General features: G+C 40.1%; 1 protein-coding gene across 1 annotated transcript in view; it reads right to left on the bottom strand.

Annotated features, from left to right (window-relative positions):
- The window catches only part of TTC23L (tetratricopeptide repeat domain 23 like), a 55,617-nt gene that overhangs the window by 19,906 nt on the left and 18,078 nt on the right, over positions 1–17,633 (bottom strand). Inside the window, exons 6-8 of the mRNA XM_073802049.1 lie at positions 16,891–17,016; positions 5,555–5,732; positions 4,293–4,401 (exon numbers count right to left, since the gene is read on the bottom strand). Coding sequence (XP_073658150.1) covers positions 4,293–4,401; positions 5,555–5,732; positions 16,891–17,016 — 413 coding nt within the window. The remainder of the gene's footprint in view (positions 1–4,292; positions 4,402–5,554; positions 5,733–16,890; positions 17,017–17,633) is intronic.

Below are 17,633 nucleotides of genomic sequence, written 5' to 3'. Positions count from 1 at the left end.
AAGCTAGATATTTTCAAATTTTTAAAATTTTTACATAGGATGGGGAAAGCTTGATCTCATTACAGTTTTAAAATATATATAGCTGTAAGATGTGTGACATCCTGCCAAATTGCCCTTCAGGGAGTTTGTAATCAAATTGTTCTCATCAATCACAAATGTTACCCTTTTTAAAATGTTGACAATTTGATAGAAGAAAATTGGCATCTTTGCTGTTATATATTATTTCTTGATTATTGTAAAGTAAATGTAAATTTTAGCTCTTACATTTAGGACAATGATTCATTTTGAGTTAATGTTTATGTACAATATGAGAGTGTTTTGGGGGGTTTTTTGGCGGGTGGATACCAATTGTTCCAATACTATCTGCTGAAAAGACTATCATTTACACATTGAATTGCTTTTGCACCTTTGTCAAAAATTAATTGGCCATTAATTAATTAAGTCTATTTCTAGACTCTCCTTGTGTTCCAGTGATTCTGACTTCTGTCTATCTCTTCACCAATACCACTCTTGCTAATTGTTGCTTTAGAGGAAGTCTTAAAATCAAGTGGTGTGATTCTCTCCAACTGTATTATTTTTAAAAATTGCTTTAGCTTCTTGGTTTCTTTGCTTTTCCATATAAATTTTAGAGTTGGCTTGTCTATATTTACAAAAATTGCTGCTGGGATTTTGATCATAATTGCATTAAATCCATTGACTGATTTGGGAAGAACTGACCTCTTTACTATATTGAGTCTTCCAATCCAAGAACACAGTGTGTCTCCATTTATTTAGGTCATCTCTGACCTCTTTGGTCAGGATTTTGTAGTTTTCAGGACATAGATCCTGTATATATTTTGTTAGATTTATACCTAAGTGTTTCACTTGGGAGGAGGGGACTATTGTAAATGATATCTTTAAAAATTTTGGTTTCCAGTTGTACCTTGCTAATATAGAAATATGACTGGTTTTTGTGTGTTGATCTTGTACCCTATGACCTTGCGAAGCTTAAACTCACTTACTAGATCTAGGAGATTTGTAGATTCCCCGGAATTCTAGATTCCTTGGCCAGTCAAGTTATCTACAAATAGAGACCATTTTATTTCTTCTAAGCTGTATGTCTTTTTCTTGCCTATTACACTGGCTAAGACTTCCAGTACTATGTTGAGTAAGAGTAGCGAGTGAACATCTTCCCCTTGTTCTTAAGGAACGCATTCACTCTTACCGTTAAACATGATGTTAGCTGTAGGTTTTTTGTACAGGCCTTTTGTCAGATTGAGGAAGTTCCCCTTCCATCATGAAAGGATGTTAAATTCCGTCACATGCTTTTTCTGCATCAATTGGCAAGATTCAGGTTTGAATACTGAACCAGCCTGACATTCTCAAGGAAAAAACCTCACTTGATCATGGTGTATTATTCTTTTTTTATATATTGCTATATATTTTGTTGAGGATTTTTTACATCTATGTGCATGAAAGGTATTGGTCTATAGTTGGTTTTTTTGTTTTGGTTTTGTCTTTTCTTCCAGTGTCTTTGCCTGATTTTGTTATCAGGGTGATGCTGGCCTCATAAGATGAGTTGGGAAGTAATCCCTCTTCCTCAATTTTATGAAAAGATTATGTAGGATGGGTGTTATTTCTTCTTTAAATGTTAAGTAGAATTACCCAGTGAAATCATCTGGGCTTGGAGATTTCCTTCTCAGAAAGTTAACTACAAATCCTTTTTTTTTTTTTTTTTTTAATAATTAGGGTCTATTTGGGTTATCTGTTCATCTTGGTTGGGTTTGTTTTTTTATTTTATTTATGGTATTTCATGACAGGCACAAGTCTTAGGTCTTTTTATAATTAAACCTATCAATCTCTTCTTTTCTGGTATATCTTTTGTGCTCAGAGAGTTCCTTCCTCCAATTTTTAACTTCAGTACAACTTCATTCCAGTACTGTACTTTCTTCTGGCTAATTTATATATTTTTTAGTTTTGATGTAAAAAATATTAATCCATCTGGAATTCAGTGGATGCTAGGAGGTGACAATCCAGATTTTCCTTAAAGTTAAAAATTAGTATCCAAGAAAAGAATAAGGTGGCCTTGGAATCTCCTATCTCTATAATCATAAACTTTTTCTCATAAAAAACAAATTTTACATATTCACAAATAGATTAAATTTCTTAATAACCATAACTAATTTTTTTTGTATTTTTTGTAATAGATCTTTATTGGAGTGTAATTGCTTCACAATACTGTGTAAGTCTCTGTCACACAACAAAGTGAATCAGCCACATGCACACATACAACCCCACATCCCCTCCCCGCTGAGCCTCCCTCCCACACTCTCCATCCCACCTCTCTAGGTATAGCAAAGCACTGAGCTGATCTCCCTGTGCTATGCTGCTGCTTCCCACTAGCTAACTGTTTTACATTTGGTAGTGTATATGTGTCGATGCTATTCTCACTTTGCTCCAGCTTCCCCCTCCCCGCCATGTCCTTCAGTGCACTCTCTATGTCTACATCTTTATTCCTGCCCTGACACTAGGTTCATCAGAATGAATCCAAAAATTCATTCATGGAATTTTTTTAGATTCCATATATATGTGTTAGCATATGGTATTTGTTTTTCTCTTTGACTTACTTCACTTTGTATGACAGATTCTAGGTCCATCCACCTCACTACAAATAACTCAATTTCATTTCTTTTTATGGCTAATATTCCACTGCATATATGTGCCACATCTTCTTTATCCATTCATCTGTCTGTGGACATGTAAGTTGGTTCCATGCCCTGGCTATTGTAAATAGACCTGCAATGAACATTGTCGTACATGACTCTTTTTGAATTATGCTTTTCTCAGGGCGTATGCCCACTAGTGGGATTGCTGGGTCATATGGTAGTTCTATTTTTAGCTTTTTAAGGAACCTCCATACTGTTCTCCATAGTGGTTGTATCAATTTACATTCCCACCAATTTTTTAAAAATCAAATATATAGATGGAGCACAAATACTGTGAGTATACACAGGGACATTTTTTAAATGAGCAAGATGATTAGCAAGAAAACACAGAATAAGAAGCTTCAATTAACATTCATGCTAAAGTAAACAATATTCAAAATGTCCAAATAACTTCTGAAAACTAAAAAACAAAAGTTTATTTAATAACATGGGGAAATACAAGAGTGGAAAAAAGTAGGACACAAAACTTTCCCTATAATATCCTCCCTCCTTCCCTCCCCCCCCCACACACACATACACACACACACACACACACACACACACACACACACACACACACTTTTCCTCTCTCTCTCTTTTTCTCATATATGACTGGAAAATAATGTCCACCAAAATGGATTACTTTTATAAGCAGAGAAAATCAACATTTAAAAAATATTTAAGTTACATTCTTTACAAATCCCAAACTCCTCCTGATAAACCACTGAATACATTAGTGTCCATTAAGTGGATCAAGCCAGGTGAGCATGGGACAGTGTCCTCCCTTACCAGTTCCTTTGCGTCTCTCCCAAAGCTACCCACTTTGAAAAGGATGACTCTGCCTAAGGAAGGACTACTGTTGGATGAGTTCATGACTTGGCTTTCCTCTAGAATCCCCAGTACCTCACTTTTGAATAGAAATCAAGAAAATTCTAGCTGCTACAAACATTCTCTCTTATAAGCCAGAGGAAGAGTCCAGGAGGTTGAGAGTGGAGGAAGGTGAGGAGAGGAGCCAATGTTTTTCTCTTTTATCACTGGATCTCCTCACTAACTGAGACACCTCAGGTCACATTCATAGCATGTAGGATTTCTACTCTTTATGCAGGTGAGTTTTGCTGAGACTCTAAGGGAATAAAGGAAATGGAAATCAGTTGATCTTACTGGTTTTTTTTTTTTTTTTTTTTGCGGTACGCGGGCCTCTCACTGTTGTGGCCTCTCCTGTTGCAGAGCACAGGCTCCGGACGCGCAGGCCCAGCGGCCATGGCTCACGGGCCCAGCCGCTCCGCGGCACGTGGGATCTTCCCGGACCAGGGCACGAACCCGCGTCCCCTGCATCGGCAGGCGGACTCTCAACCACTGCACCACCAGGGAAGCCCGCCAATCTTACTGGTTTTGATGTTCCAACTAATTTGAGGAGATATGATTGTGCCTGAATTCATGCATAAAGGATTTCCTACAAAATGGTATCCAGTCTTATCTTTCCATCACAGACACGAATAGCTACTTATAATCTGTCCATATTGATAGATAGACCATTCCATTTGCCAATGTGCTTCCCTCTTGTGACCAGGAAATGTTAATATCTGCAAAACCACCTCTTCTACTTACCCCTGTGTTGGGCCTCTTCAGACATGGCATAAGCCTTGGTTAGTAACGTGCTCGCCTCTGCAGCTTGGGGGCTGACTTCAGTGAACAAAGAAACACAGATAGAATAGGCCTGGAATAGAGAAAATCACGACAAGGTAAGTACCCAAATGACAGGGTTTCACTGGGATTTTATAGTAGCTCTCATAGAATTGTTAGTTGACTGAAAGCTGATATGTATATAATCATAGAGTTATGTGAGAGATGAGTTTGAGTCCCAGCTCTGCTACTTCCTAGCTGTGAGCCTTGAGCAAGTAATTTTACCTTCATATGTAGAAGGAATATTTAGTTTCCATTGATTAGGGTTTGGGAAAGATTAAATGAGATGGTGCATGTAAAACACTGGGCACAGTACCCTTCACATGGTAAATTCTCAGTAAATGTTAGCTATGATTACTTTTATTATATTTCATAGCAAAAATAAAGTCATAACTTTAGCTCAGCCTCTCAAAGGTTCAGTATCAAAAAAAAGTCTAGGGTTCCCTGGTGGCGCAGGGAACACACAGGCTCTGCATTTGTCAAATTACTTACGTACAAGCAAAACACACTTATGGTGGTTTACCCATAAACTTTGAGATACAACCAGCTAGACTAGTTTAAAGGACAAATGACGGCATTGCACCGAAATATCATAAATTTTCATTTAAAAAGTCCTTTGTGGGCTTCCCTGCTGGCACAGTGGTTGAGAGTCTGCCTGCCAATGCAGGGGACACGGGTTCGTGTCCCGGTCCGGGAAGATCCCACATGCCGCGGAGCGGCTGGGCCCGTGAGCCATGGCCGCTGAGCCTGCGTGTCCGGAGCCTGTGCTCCGCAATGGGAGAGGCCACAACAGTGAGAAGCCCGTGTACCACAAAAAAAAAAAAAAAAAAAAAAAAGTCCTTTGCATTTGCTAAAGACTTAAGTTCAGTTGCCCCTATGGCTTTTTTCCCTGGAGTAGACTTTCTCAGCTCCCTCTTCCCAGTACAGATAGAGGTGAGGGAAGCCTGGTAGGGGAAATGCTGTCTTAAATCAGGTCACACAGCAGATAGGCCCACTGTGAGTCGTTGTTCTCTGTCCAGGTCATTTAAAGTTGAGGAAGGTCTCTTGTGTGGATCTGGAGGAAAATCAATCCCATCCCCTGTTCTGAGAAGCCCAAGCGTCCCTGGCCCTGGGAACTGGGCCTGGGGCCAAACAAGCCCACCTGCCAAACAAGCCCACCTGGCCGGGGCTTCAGCCAACCCACCTACCTGCTGCAAGTACTGGATGGCCTGGTCATGGTTCCTCCTCAGCTGCTCGATCTGAGCAATTTCCTCGTAAAGACCAACCAGATCTGATGTCCTATCACCCTTAGCAGCAATAACATTGTCAACTGCCTTTTCAAAGTATGCCAGAGCTAGGTTTAACCTGCGGTTGGCCAAGGAGGCTCTATAAGAAAAGGGACAAGAATGGAAAGTCACAGAGAGGCCACTTGCTTTGCAGATGCACAAGGAACCGATTCTAAGAACTAAACGATTTGGTCTTCATAGGCCAATCATGTGAGTGGCTGGCTCAAAACCTAGCCTTGTTGTAAACAAACTCCTACTAACCTGCATTTTACCCACCAGATTCCACTGACTACCATTCATCAAACCCATTAATATATTATGCTATAGTCTAATTTTATTAAAAAGCAAAGGGAAAAAATGGCTTATGGCAGTTCATAACATGCGATAATTTACCCATAAACAAACACTTTCGAAAATCAAAATAAAATTTTATTACCTCTGGCTGCCTCTCTTTTAGGCCAAAGCAGAGGTTTTCCTTTGTTTGATTTAGTTTAGTTTATTCCTCCTCAGTTAAAAATGAGAGAGGATAGAGAAAACAGTGTAAATCCCCCACCAAAAGGGGATGGTAAATCATGGCACACCATACAACAAGATACTTCAGACACTAATCCTGTTTCCTTTCTAGACTAATGTGGAGAAAAAATTTAATGTGCTAAGTTCAAACTACAGTTATAAAACTATACTTAAAATATAAACCTGGTAAGACCTTCAAGATGGCAGAGGAGTAACACGTGGAGATCACCGTCCTCCCCACAAATACATCAGAAATACATCTACATATGGAACAACTCCTGCAGAACACCTACTGAATGCTGGCAGAAGACCTCAGACCTCCCAAGACAAGAAATTCCCCACGTACCTGGGTAGGGCAAAAAAAAAAAAAGAAACAGAGACAAAAGAGTAGGGATGGGACCTGTACCTCTGGGAGGGAGCTGTGAAGGAGGAAAGATTTCCACACACTAGAAGCCCCTTCGCGGGCGGAGACTGCGGGTGGCGGAGTGGGGAAGCTTCGGAGCCGCGGAGGAGAGCGCAGCCACAGGGGTGCGGAGAGCAAAGCGGGGAGATTCCCGCACAGAGGATCGGTGCCAACCAGCACTCACCAGTCCGAGAGGCTTGTCTGCTGACCCGCCGGGGCAGGCGGGGGCTGGGAGCCGAGGCTCGGGCTTCTGTCGGATCCCAGGGAGAGAACTGGGTTGGTTGCGTGAACACAGCCTGAATGGGTCTAGTGTGCCACAGCTAGCTGGAAGGGAGTCCAGGAAAAAGTCTGGACCTGCCAAAAGAGGCAAGAGACCATTGTTTTGGGGTACGTGAGGAGAGGGGATTCTGAGCGCCGCTTAAATGAGTCCAGAGACGGGCGCGAGCCGCGGCTAAAAGCGCGGACCCCAGAGACGGGCATGAGACGCTAAGGCTGCTCGTGCCGCCACCAAGAAGCCTGTGTGCGAGCACAGGTCACTCTCCACACCCCCCTTCCGGGGAACCTGTGCAGCCCGCCACTGCCAGGGTCCCGTGATCCAGGGACAACTTCCCCGGGAGAACACACAGCGCGCCTCAGGCTGGTGCAATGTCACACTGGCCTCTGCCGCCACAGGCTCGCCCCGCATCCGTACCCCTCCCTAACCCCTCCCTCCCCACCGCCTGAGTGAGCCAGAGCCCCCGAATCAGCTGCTCCTTTAACCCCGACCTGTCTGGGTGGAAACAGATGCCCTCAGGCGACCTATATGCAGAGGCAGGTCCAAATCCAAAGCTGAGCCCCGGGAGCTGTGTGAACACAGAAGAGAAAGGGAAATCCCTCCCAGCAGCCTCAGGAGCAGCGGATTAAATCTCCACAGTCAACCTGAGGTACCTGCATCTGTGGAATACCTCAATAGACAATGAATCATCCCAAAATTGACACAGTGGACTTTGGGAGCAACTGTAGACTTGGGGTTTGCTGTATGCGACTGACTGGTTTCTGCATTTATGTTTATCTTAGTTTACTATTTAGAGTCTATTATCATTGGTAGATATGTTTATTGATTTGGTTGCTCTCTTCCTTTCTATTTTTAAATGTAGATATATATATTTTTTTCCTTTTTCCCTTTTTGTGAGTGTGTATAGGTATGCTTCTTTGTGTGATTTTGTTTGGATAGCTTTGCTTTTACCATTTGTCCTAGGGTTCTGTCTGTCCGTTTTTGGGGGGTTTTTTTTAGTATAGTTTTTAGCGCTTGTTATCATTGGTGGATTTGTTTTTTGGTTTGGTTGCTCTCTTTCTTTCTTCTTTTTTTAAAATTATTTTTAGGTTTTTTTTATTTGTAACATTTTTTAAATTTTTTATTTTAACAACTTTTTCTTTTTATTTTATTTCTTCTTTCTTTTCTTCTCCCTTTTCCTCTGAGCTGTGTGACTGACAGGGTCTTGGTGCACCAGCCGGGTGTCAGGCCTGTGCCTCTGAGGTGGGAGAGCCACGTTCAGGACATTGGTCCACCAAAGACCTCCTGGCTCCACATAAAATCAAATGGCAAAAGCTCTCCCAGAGATCTCCTTCTCAACGCTAAGACCCACCTCCACTCAACAACCAGCAAGCTACAGTGCTGGACACCCTATGCCAAAGAACTAGCAAGACACGAAAACAACCCCACCCATTAGCAGAGAGGCTGCCTAAAATCATAATAAGGTCACAGACACCCCAAAACACACCACCGGACATGGTCCTGCCCAACAGAAAGACAAGATCCAGCCTCATCCACGAGAACACAGGAACCAGTCCCCTCCACCAGGAAGCCTACACAACCCACTGAACCAACCTTAGCCACTGGGGACAGACACCAAAAACAACAGGAACTACGATCCTGCAGCCTGCAAAAAGGAGATCCCAAACACAATAAGTTGAGCAAAATGAGAAGACAGAGAAACACACAGCAGATGAAGGAGCAAGGGAAAAACCCAACAGACCAAACAAATGAAGAGGAAATAGTCTACCTGAAAAATAATTCAGAGCAATGATACTAAAGATGATGCAAAATCGTGAAAATAGAATGGAGAAAATACAAAAAACGTTTAACAAGGACCTAGAAGAACTAAAGAGCAAACAAACAATGATGAACAACACAATAAATGAAATTAAATATTCTCTAGAAGGAATCAATAGCAGAATAACTGAGGCAGAAGAATGATAAGTGACCTGGAAGATAAAATAGTGGAAATAACTACTGCAGAGCAGAATAAAGAAAAAAGAATGAAAATAATTGAGGACAGTCTTAGAGACCTCTGGGACAACATTAAACACACCAACATTCGAATTATAGGGGTCCCAGAAGAAGAAGAGAAAAACAAAGATACTGAGAAATTATTTGAAGAGATGATAGTTGAAAATTTCCCTAATATGGGAAAGGAAACAGTCAATCAAGTCCAGGAAGCACAGAGAGTCCCATACAGGATAAATCCAAGGAGAAACATGCCAAGACACATATTAATCAAACTATCAAAAATTAAATACAAAGAAAAAATATGAAAAGCAGCAAGGGAAAAACGACAAATAACATACAAGGGAATCCCTATAAGGTTAACAGCTGATCTTTCAGCAGAAACTCTGCAAGCCAGAAGGGAGTGGCAGGACATATTTAGAGTGATAAAAGGGAAAAACCTACAACCAAGATTACTCTACCCAGCAAGGATCTAATTCATATTTGATGGAGAAATTAAAACCTTTACAGACAAGCAAAAGCTAAGAGAATTCAGCACCACCACACCAGCTTTACAACAAATGCTAAAGGAACTTCCCTAGGCAGGAAACACAAGAGAAGGAAAAGACCTACAATAACAAAGAACAAACCCTAAACAATTAAGAAAATGGTAATAGGAACATACAAATCAATAATTACCTTAAATGTAAATGGATTAAATGCTCCCACCAAAATACACAGACTGGCTGAATGGATACAAAAACAAGACCCATATATATGCTGTCTACAAGAGACCCACTTCAGACCTAGGGACACATGCAGACTGAAAGTGAGGGGATAGAAAAAGATATTCCATGCAAATGGAAATCAAAGGAAACCTGGAGGGCTTCCCTGGTGGCGCAGTGGTTGAGAGTCCGCCTGCCGATGCAGGGGCCACGGGTTCGTGCCCCGGTCTGGGAAGATCCCACATGCCGCAGAGTGGTTGGGCCCGTGAGCCGTGGCCGCTGAGCCTACGCATCCGGAGCCTGTGCTCCGTGACAGAAGAGGCCACAGCAGTGAGAGGCCCGCGTACAGCAAAAAAAAAAAAAAAAAAAAGGAAACCTGGAGTAGCAATTCTCATATCAGACAAAATAGACTTTAAAATAAACACTATTACAAGAGACAAAGAAGGACACTACATAATGATCAAGGGATCAATCCAAGAAGAAGATATAACGATTGTAAATATTTATACACCCAACATAGGAGCACCTCAATATATAAGGCAAATGCTAACAGCCATAAAAGGGGAAATCAACAGTAACACAATCATAGTAGGAGACTTTAACACCCCACATTCACCAATGGACAGATGATCCAAATGAAAATAAATAAGGAAACACAAGCTTTAAATGATATATTAAACAAGATGGACTTAATTGATGTTTATAGGACATTCCATCCAAAAACAACAGAATACACTTTCTTCTCAAGTGCTCATTGAACATTCTCCAGGATAGATCACATCTTGGGTCACAAATCAAGCCCTGGTAACTTTAAGAAAATTGAAATCATATCAAGTATCTTTTCCGACCACAATGCTATGAGACTAGATATCAATTACAGGAAAAAAATCTGTAAAAAATACAAACATATGGAGGCTAAACAATATACTACTTAATAACCAAGAGATCACTGAAGAAACCAAAGAGGAGATCAAAAAATACCTAGAAACAAATGACAAAGAAAACACAACGACCCAAAATGTATGGGATGGAGCAAAAGCAGTTCTAAGAGGGAAGTTTATAGCAATACAATCCTACTTCAAGAACAAGAAACATCTCAGATAAACAACCTATCCTTATACTTAGAGCAATCAGAGAAAGAACCAAAAAAAACCAACATTAGCAGAAGGAAAGAAATCACAAATATCAGATCAGAAATAAATGAAAAGGAAATGAAGCAAACAATAGCAAAGATCAATAAAACTAAAAGCTGGTTCTTTGAGAAGATAAACAATATTGATAAACCATTAGCCAGACTCATCAAGAAAAAAAGGGAGAAGACTCAAATCAATAGAATTAGAAATGAAAAAGGAGAAGTAACATGGACACTGCAGAAATACAAAGGATCATGAGAGATTACTACAAGCAACTATATGCCAATAAAATGGACAACCTGGAAGAAATGGACAAATTCTTAGAAAGCACAACCTTCCAAGACTGAACCAGGAATAAATAGAAAATATAAACAGACCAATCACAAGCACTGAAATTGAGACTGTGATTAAAAATCTTCCAACAAACAAAAACCCAGGACCAGATGGCTTCACAGGTGAATTCTATCAAACATTTAGAGAAAAGCTAACACCTATCCTTCTAAAGCTCTTCCAAATTATAGCAGATAGAAGAACACTCCCAAACTCATTCTACAAGGCCACCATCACCCTGATACCAAAACCAGACAAAGATGTCACAAAGAAAGAAAACTACAGGCCAATATCACTGACGAACATAGATACGAAAATCCTCAACAAAATACTAGCAAACAAAATCCAACAGCACATTAAAAGGATCATACGACATGATCAAGTGGGGTTTATCCCAGGAATGGAAGGATTCTTCAATATATGCAAATCAATCAATGTGATAAACCATATTAACAAATTGAAGGAGAAAAATCATATGACCATCTCATTAGATGCAGAAAAAGCTTTTGACAAAATTCAACACCCATTTCTGATAAAAAACCGTGCAGAAAGTAGGCATAGAGGGAACGTCCCTCAACATGATAAAGGCCATATATGAGAAACTCAGAGCCAACATCATTCTCTATGTTGAAAAGCTGAAACCATTTCCTCTAGGATCAGGAACAAAACAAGGGTGTCCATTCTCACCACTATTATTCAACATAGTTTTGGAAGTTTTAGCCACACCAATCAGAGAAGATAAATGAAAGGAATCCAAATCGGAAAAGAAGAAGTAAAGCTGTCACTGTTTGCAGATGACATGACACCATACATAGAGAATCCTAAAGATGCTACCAGAAAACTACTAGAGCTAATCAATGAATTTGGTAAAGTTGCAGGATACAAAATTAATGCACAGAAATCTCTTGTATTCCTATACACTAATGATGACAAATCTGAAAGAGAAATTAAGGAAACACTCCCATTTACCATTGCAACAAAAAGAATGAAATACCTAGGAATAAACCTACCTAAGGAGACAGAAGACCTGTATGAAGAAACTATAAGACACTGACGATAGAAATTAAAGATGATACAAACAGATGGAGAGATATACCATGTTCTTGGATTGGAAGAATCAACATTGTGAAACTGTCTATACTACCCAAAGCAATCTCCAGATTCAATGCAATCCCTATCAAACTATCAATGGCATTTTTCACAGAACTAGAACAAAAAATTTCACAATTTGCATGGAAACACAAAAGACCTCAAATAGCCAAAGCAGTCATAAGAAAGAAAAACAGAGCTGGAGGAATCAGACTCCCTGACTTCAGACTATACTACAAATCTACAGTAATCAAGACAATATGGTACTGGCACAAAAACAGTGGAACAGGATAGATCAATGGAACAGGATAGAAAGCCCAGAGATAAACACACACACCTATGTTCAACTAATGTATGACAAAGGAGGCAAGGATATACAATGGAGAAAAGACAGTCTCTTCAATAAGTGATGCTGGAAAAACTGGACAGCTACATGTAAAAGAATGAAATTAGAATACTCCCTAATACCATACACAAAAATAAACTCAAAATGGATTCCAGACCTAAATGTAAGACAGGTCACTATAAAACTCTTAGAGGAAAACATAGGAAGGACACTCTTTGACATAAATCACAGGAAGATCTTTTTTGATGCACCTCCTAGAGTAATGGAAGTAAAAACAAAAATAAACAAATGGGACCTAATGAAACTTAAAAGCTTTTGCAAAGCAAAGGAAACTACAAACAAGACAAAAAGACAAGCCTCAGAATGGGAGAAAATATTTGCAAATGAATCAACGGACAGAGGATTAATCTCCAAAATATATAAATAGCTCATGCAGCTCAATATTAAAAAAAACAAACAACCCAGTCCAAAAATGGGCAGAAGACCTAAATAGACATTTCTCTAAAGAAGACATACAGATGGCCAGGAAGCACATGAAAAGCTGCTCAACATCAGTAAGTATTAGAGAAATGCAAATCAAAACTACAATGAGGTATCACCTCACACCAGTCAGAATGGGCATCATTAGAAAATCTACAAACAACAAATGCTGGAGAGGGTGTGGAGAAATGGGAACCCTCTTGCACTGTTGGTGGGAATGCAAATTTGACACAGCCACTATGGAGAACAGTATGGAGGTTCCTTAAGAAACTAAAAATAGAATTACCATATGACCCAGCAATCCCACTACTGGGCATATACCCAGAGAAAACCATAATTCAAAAAGACACATGCACCCCAATGTTCATTGCAGCACTATTTACAATAGCCAGGTCATGGAAGCAACCTAAATGTCCATTGACAGACAAATGGATAAAGAAGATGTGGTACACATATACAATGGAATATTACTCAGCCATAAAAAGGAACGAAATTGGGTCATTTGTAGAAACGTGGATGGATCTCTTGACTGTCATACAGAGTGAAGTAAGCCAGAAAGAGAAAAACAAATATCATATATTAATGCATATATATGGAACCTAGAACAATGATACAGATAAATCGGTTTGCAGGGCAGAAATTGAGACACAGATGTAGAGAGCAAACGTATGGACACCAAGGGGGAAAGTGGCAGGGTGGTGGTGGTGGTGTGATGAATTGGGAGATTGGGATGGACATATATACACTAACATGTATACAATGGATAACTAATAAGAGCCTGCTGTATAAAAAAATAAAATAAAAATCAAAATTTCAAAAAAAGAGAGTCATGTACCACAGTGTTCATTGCAGCTCTATTTACAATAGCCAGGACATGGAAGCAACCTAAGTGTCCATCAACAGATGAATGCATAAAGAAGATGTGGCACATATATACAATGGAATATTACGCAGCCATAAAAAGAAGCGAAATTGAGTTATTTGTAGTGAGGTGGATGGACCTAGAGTCTGTCATACAGAGTGAAGTAAGTCAGAAAGAGAAAAACAAATAATGTATGCTAACACATACATATGGAATCAAAAAAAAATTGTTCTGAAGGACGTAGGAGCAGGACAGGAATAAAGACACAGACATAGAGAATGGACTTGAGGATACAGGGAGGGGGACGGGTAAGCTGGAACGAAGTGAGAGAGTGGCATGGACTTATATATACTACCAAATGTAAAAATGGATAGCTGGTGGGAAGCAGCCACATGGCACAGGGAGATCAGCTCGGTGCTTTGTGACCACCTAGAGGGGTGCGATAGGGAGGGTGGGAGGCAGACACAAGAGGGAGGAGATATGGGATATATGTATATGTATAGGTGATTCAGTTTGTTGTCAAGCAGAAACTAACACACCATTGTAAGGCAATTATACTCCAATAAAGATGTTAAATATATACATATAATCCTGACATGTATATATTTGTGTGTTTATATATGTGTGTATATACACATATATTTATATTTAAATATATATATATATATATATATAGAAAGAGAGAGAGAAATAACTGAAATGTTCATAGCAGTTATGTCTGGGTGGTGACATTACAATTGACTTTTATTTTCTTCATGTATATCTGTTCTTTCAAATTTCCAAAACAAATGGGGAATATAATTTTTTAATGATAATAAAAAAGCATTCATTTAGGTTTCTCTTTCTAGAGTTAGCAAGACACAAAGAGAAGAACATGAGTAGTTCAAAGCTGCTTCTCAGTTATTAGCTTTATGGGCAAACTCCAGGAGTCTTTATTTCCTTCCAAATAAAAGAAGGTTAAGAATACCTAAATTACAAGGTTGTTATGAAGATTAGATTTAAAATAATATGTAAAATTGCCTAACATATAGTAGATACACAATCAATATTTCTTCTCTCTTACCCCATGCCCCCATCTTTGTATTCCCAAGTTGAATTAAAAATATAAGTGTGTGTATAAAATTATTTTATATAAAGCATTCTGCAATAGTTACAATTCATTTGAAGCTGGAAGGTTTCTCCCTCCCCTGAAGATGAGAATTTTCAGTCAAAAGAATATATAAGGCATGTTATCTGATAATTCTTCACACACACAAAAACTTTTTTTTGTCAATCAGACCACTCTTTCCCTTGACCATAAGAGCACAAGTTATAGAATGAGAATGCCTTTCATCGAGGGCTTGTAGGGAGATAATCAGCCAAGCTGTCTGACCTGCCTGAGCAATCTGGCCTCATTTTCCCCACCCTTCAAATGGGAAAAAGGATTTGCCCTTCCTAGATATTTGGTGGGTATCAGACATAACTCAGTGTGTCATAGAAGGTGAGCTAGGGATTCAGACGACACAGTGCTGGCTCTCCTACCTATTAGTTCTGTCACCCTGAACTACTTAATTTTTCCATGCCTTAATGTTCTTATCTGTAAATTAAACAGAAAAATACCTACCTCATATGCTTGTGGTATAAGACTGAGTGAAATAAATTATGTAAAGCACTTAGGACAGTGTCTAGGATGTAGTTATACTTTAGTAAACGTTCCAACACTTAGAACAGTGCATGTACAAAACAGGTCAACAGTGTGGAATGGACGAATGAAATATGCACTCAAATTTATTCTGAAAGAGGAACAAGGCTATCTTTCACATGAGCACAAAAACCTTAGTCACTGCCCCGTGTGACAGCAGTAGACATTCACTAGACTCTAATTTATGGGCCTATGGACTTAATTCCATATTTAACTCTGGACGTTCGGACATCTCCCTGCCATTTCCCATTTGACTTCTAGATTCATGGCTTTTTAGAGGAGGCAGGCATGACTCATGTCATTTCCTTACCATTCCGTCACCTACCCTACCATGCCAAGTGCTTACAGTTTTGGAAACAGATTGCTTTTAAGTATGTGAAGATATTTGAAAACTCTAGGGGATAATAAACCTTTTATTATTCTTTTTTTTTCTTCTGATAATCTGATGGGCCCACTCTCGTATCTAAATATTCTGATTCTCAGAGGATCCCTAACTCAACTGTGAAACAGTTAAGTCTCATTCTGGCTTGAACAAATTTCATGAACTTTGTTTCCATATGGAACACAACTTTCCCTTAAAATGCACGTGCTATGTATAACTCACGGACCTCCAATAAACTGTCTTCATTAACTGTTCCTTCCTCGTCTTTTAAGTTGTCATACTTGATGACAAAAGTAGGTGGCAATTCAGAAAATAAAGGAATTTTATCGTAAGTATGAGAGGTGGCACAAGGAAGGGCTAACAGTCTGTAAGTTCAGATCAAGTTCAGATCCAACACTTAAAGCTTATCACCTTGGGGCTTCCCCGGTGGCGCAGTGGTTAAGAATCTGCCTGCCAATGCAGGGGACACGGGTTCAATCCCTGGTCCGGGAAAATCCCACATGCCGCAGAGCAACTAAGCCCATGCACCACAACTACTGAGCCTGCGCTCTAGAGCCTACGAGCCACAACTACTGAGCCCACATGCCACAACTACTGAAGCCCGCGTGCCTAGAGCCCGTGCTCCACAACAAGAGAAGCCACCGCAATGAGAAGCCCGTGCACCGCAACGAAGCATAGCCCCCGCTCGCCGCAACTAGAGAAAGCCCGTGCGCAGCAATGAAGACCCAACGCAGCCAAAAATAAATAAATAAAATTTATATATTAAAAAAAAAAGCTTCACCTTGGATAGTTTGTTTAACCTCAGCTCAGTTTCTTTGCCCTCTCTCTAATGACATAATTATTGCACTAACTACCTCAGTGGTGGCTGTAAGGATTAAATGGGACAGAGCACACGAAGCTTAGACCATGATGTATGCGTTTGGCAAATACGAGCCTCTTTTACTATCGTTTGAGCCTCTGGGTCTTTGGCTCTGGATATTTTTCTCCCTTTATATAGAGAGTACAAGACAATCATGTAATTCCAGGCCTTAGCCATAAAAGTCCAAGTTTGTCTAAGCCCAGATCTTACCTGCCCAAAGCAATTGTTAGGTCTTTCTCTGAGGCCTGTAATCCAGAAGCACCTCCCTTATATGATTTTTTCAGCTCCTCCATGTTTCTCTCTGACTTCTGCATGTTGAAGTAAGCCTCTCTGCCAGTGAAACAGTCAAGGAGAATGCCAGGTACACAAACCCCCCACGCTGATTAGGGGCAGCAGTGGGTAAGCAAACAAAAGGGGCCCTTGGGAAAACGAAGCAGTATCTGAAAATGCACCCTTCCCTGTGTTCTCTATTTTCCATCTATATATGCTGTCAAGAAGGGAGCATTCTTCAGAAAAGGAACAGGGCCCTGGGTGTCCTGTGGTATTGCTGCAGTCCAGGGCTAGGATGGGTGGTGAGCATTTGGAGTGAACGGAAACCGTAAATTACGCTGGATTTCCTTAGAGGCATCTACTGCATGACAACAATTATTCATTTTTCCCAAGTGGGTTTCTGTAAAAGAGAGGAACTAAATCTGCTGAAAGGGACTTTCTGGGTCATTTAGAAAGTCCAAGCAAAGCAGGTTTTGGGCGAGAGGCAAATAGCAGGAAAGAAAATCCCCTTAATTCCCAAATATCCTTCTATCCCACATTTTCAATAGCCCTCTACTGAGGGCATAAGAGAGGAAGGAAACGTATCAGATTTTGCAAGCTGAGCATCAGAACCAAAAAAGTAGAGAGGGGGATGTGTAGAGAGGAGAGACTGGGGACACATGGGCTCAGAGAGGGCTTATGAT

The sequence above is a fragment of the Tursiops truncatus genome, chromosome 3, assembly GCF_011762595.2.
Source record: "Tursiops truncatus isolate mTurTru1 chromosome 3, mTurTru1.mat.Y, whole genome shotgun sequence".
Lineage (NCBI taxonomy): Eukaryota > Metazoa > Chordata > Mammalia > Artiodactyla > Delphinidae > Tursiops > Tursiops truncatus.
Note: the sequence above shows the minus strand (reverse complement) of the source record. Positions and strands in the feature narration are given on the sequence as shown.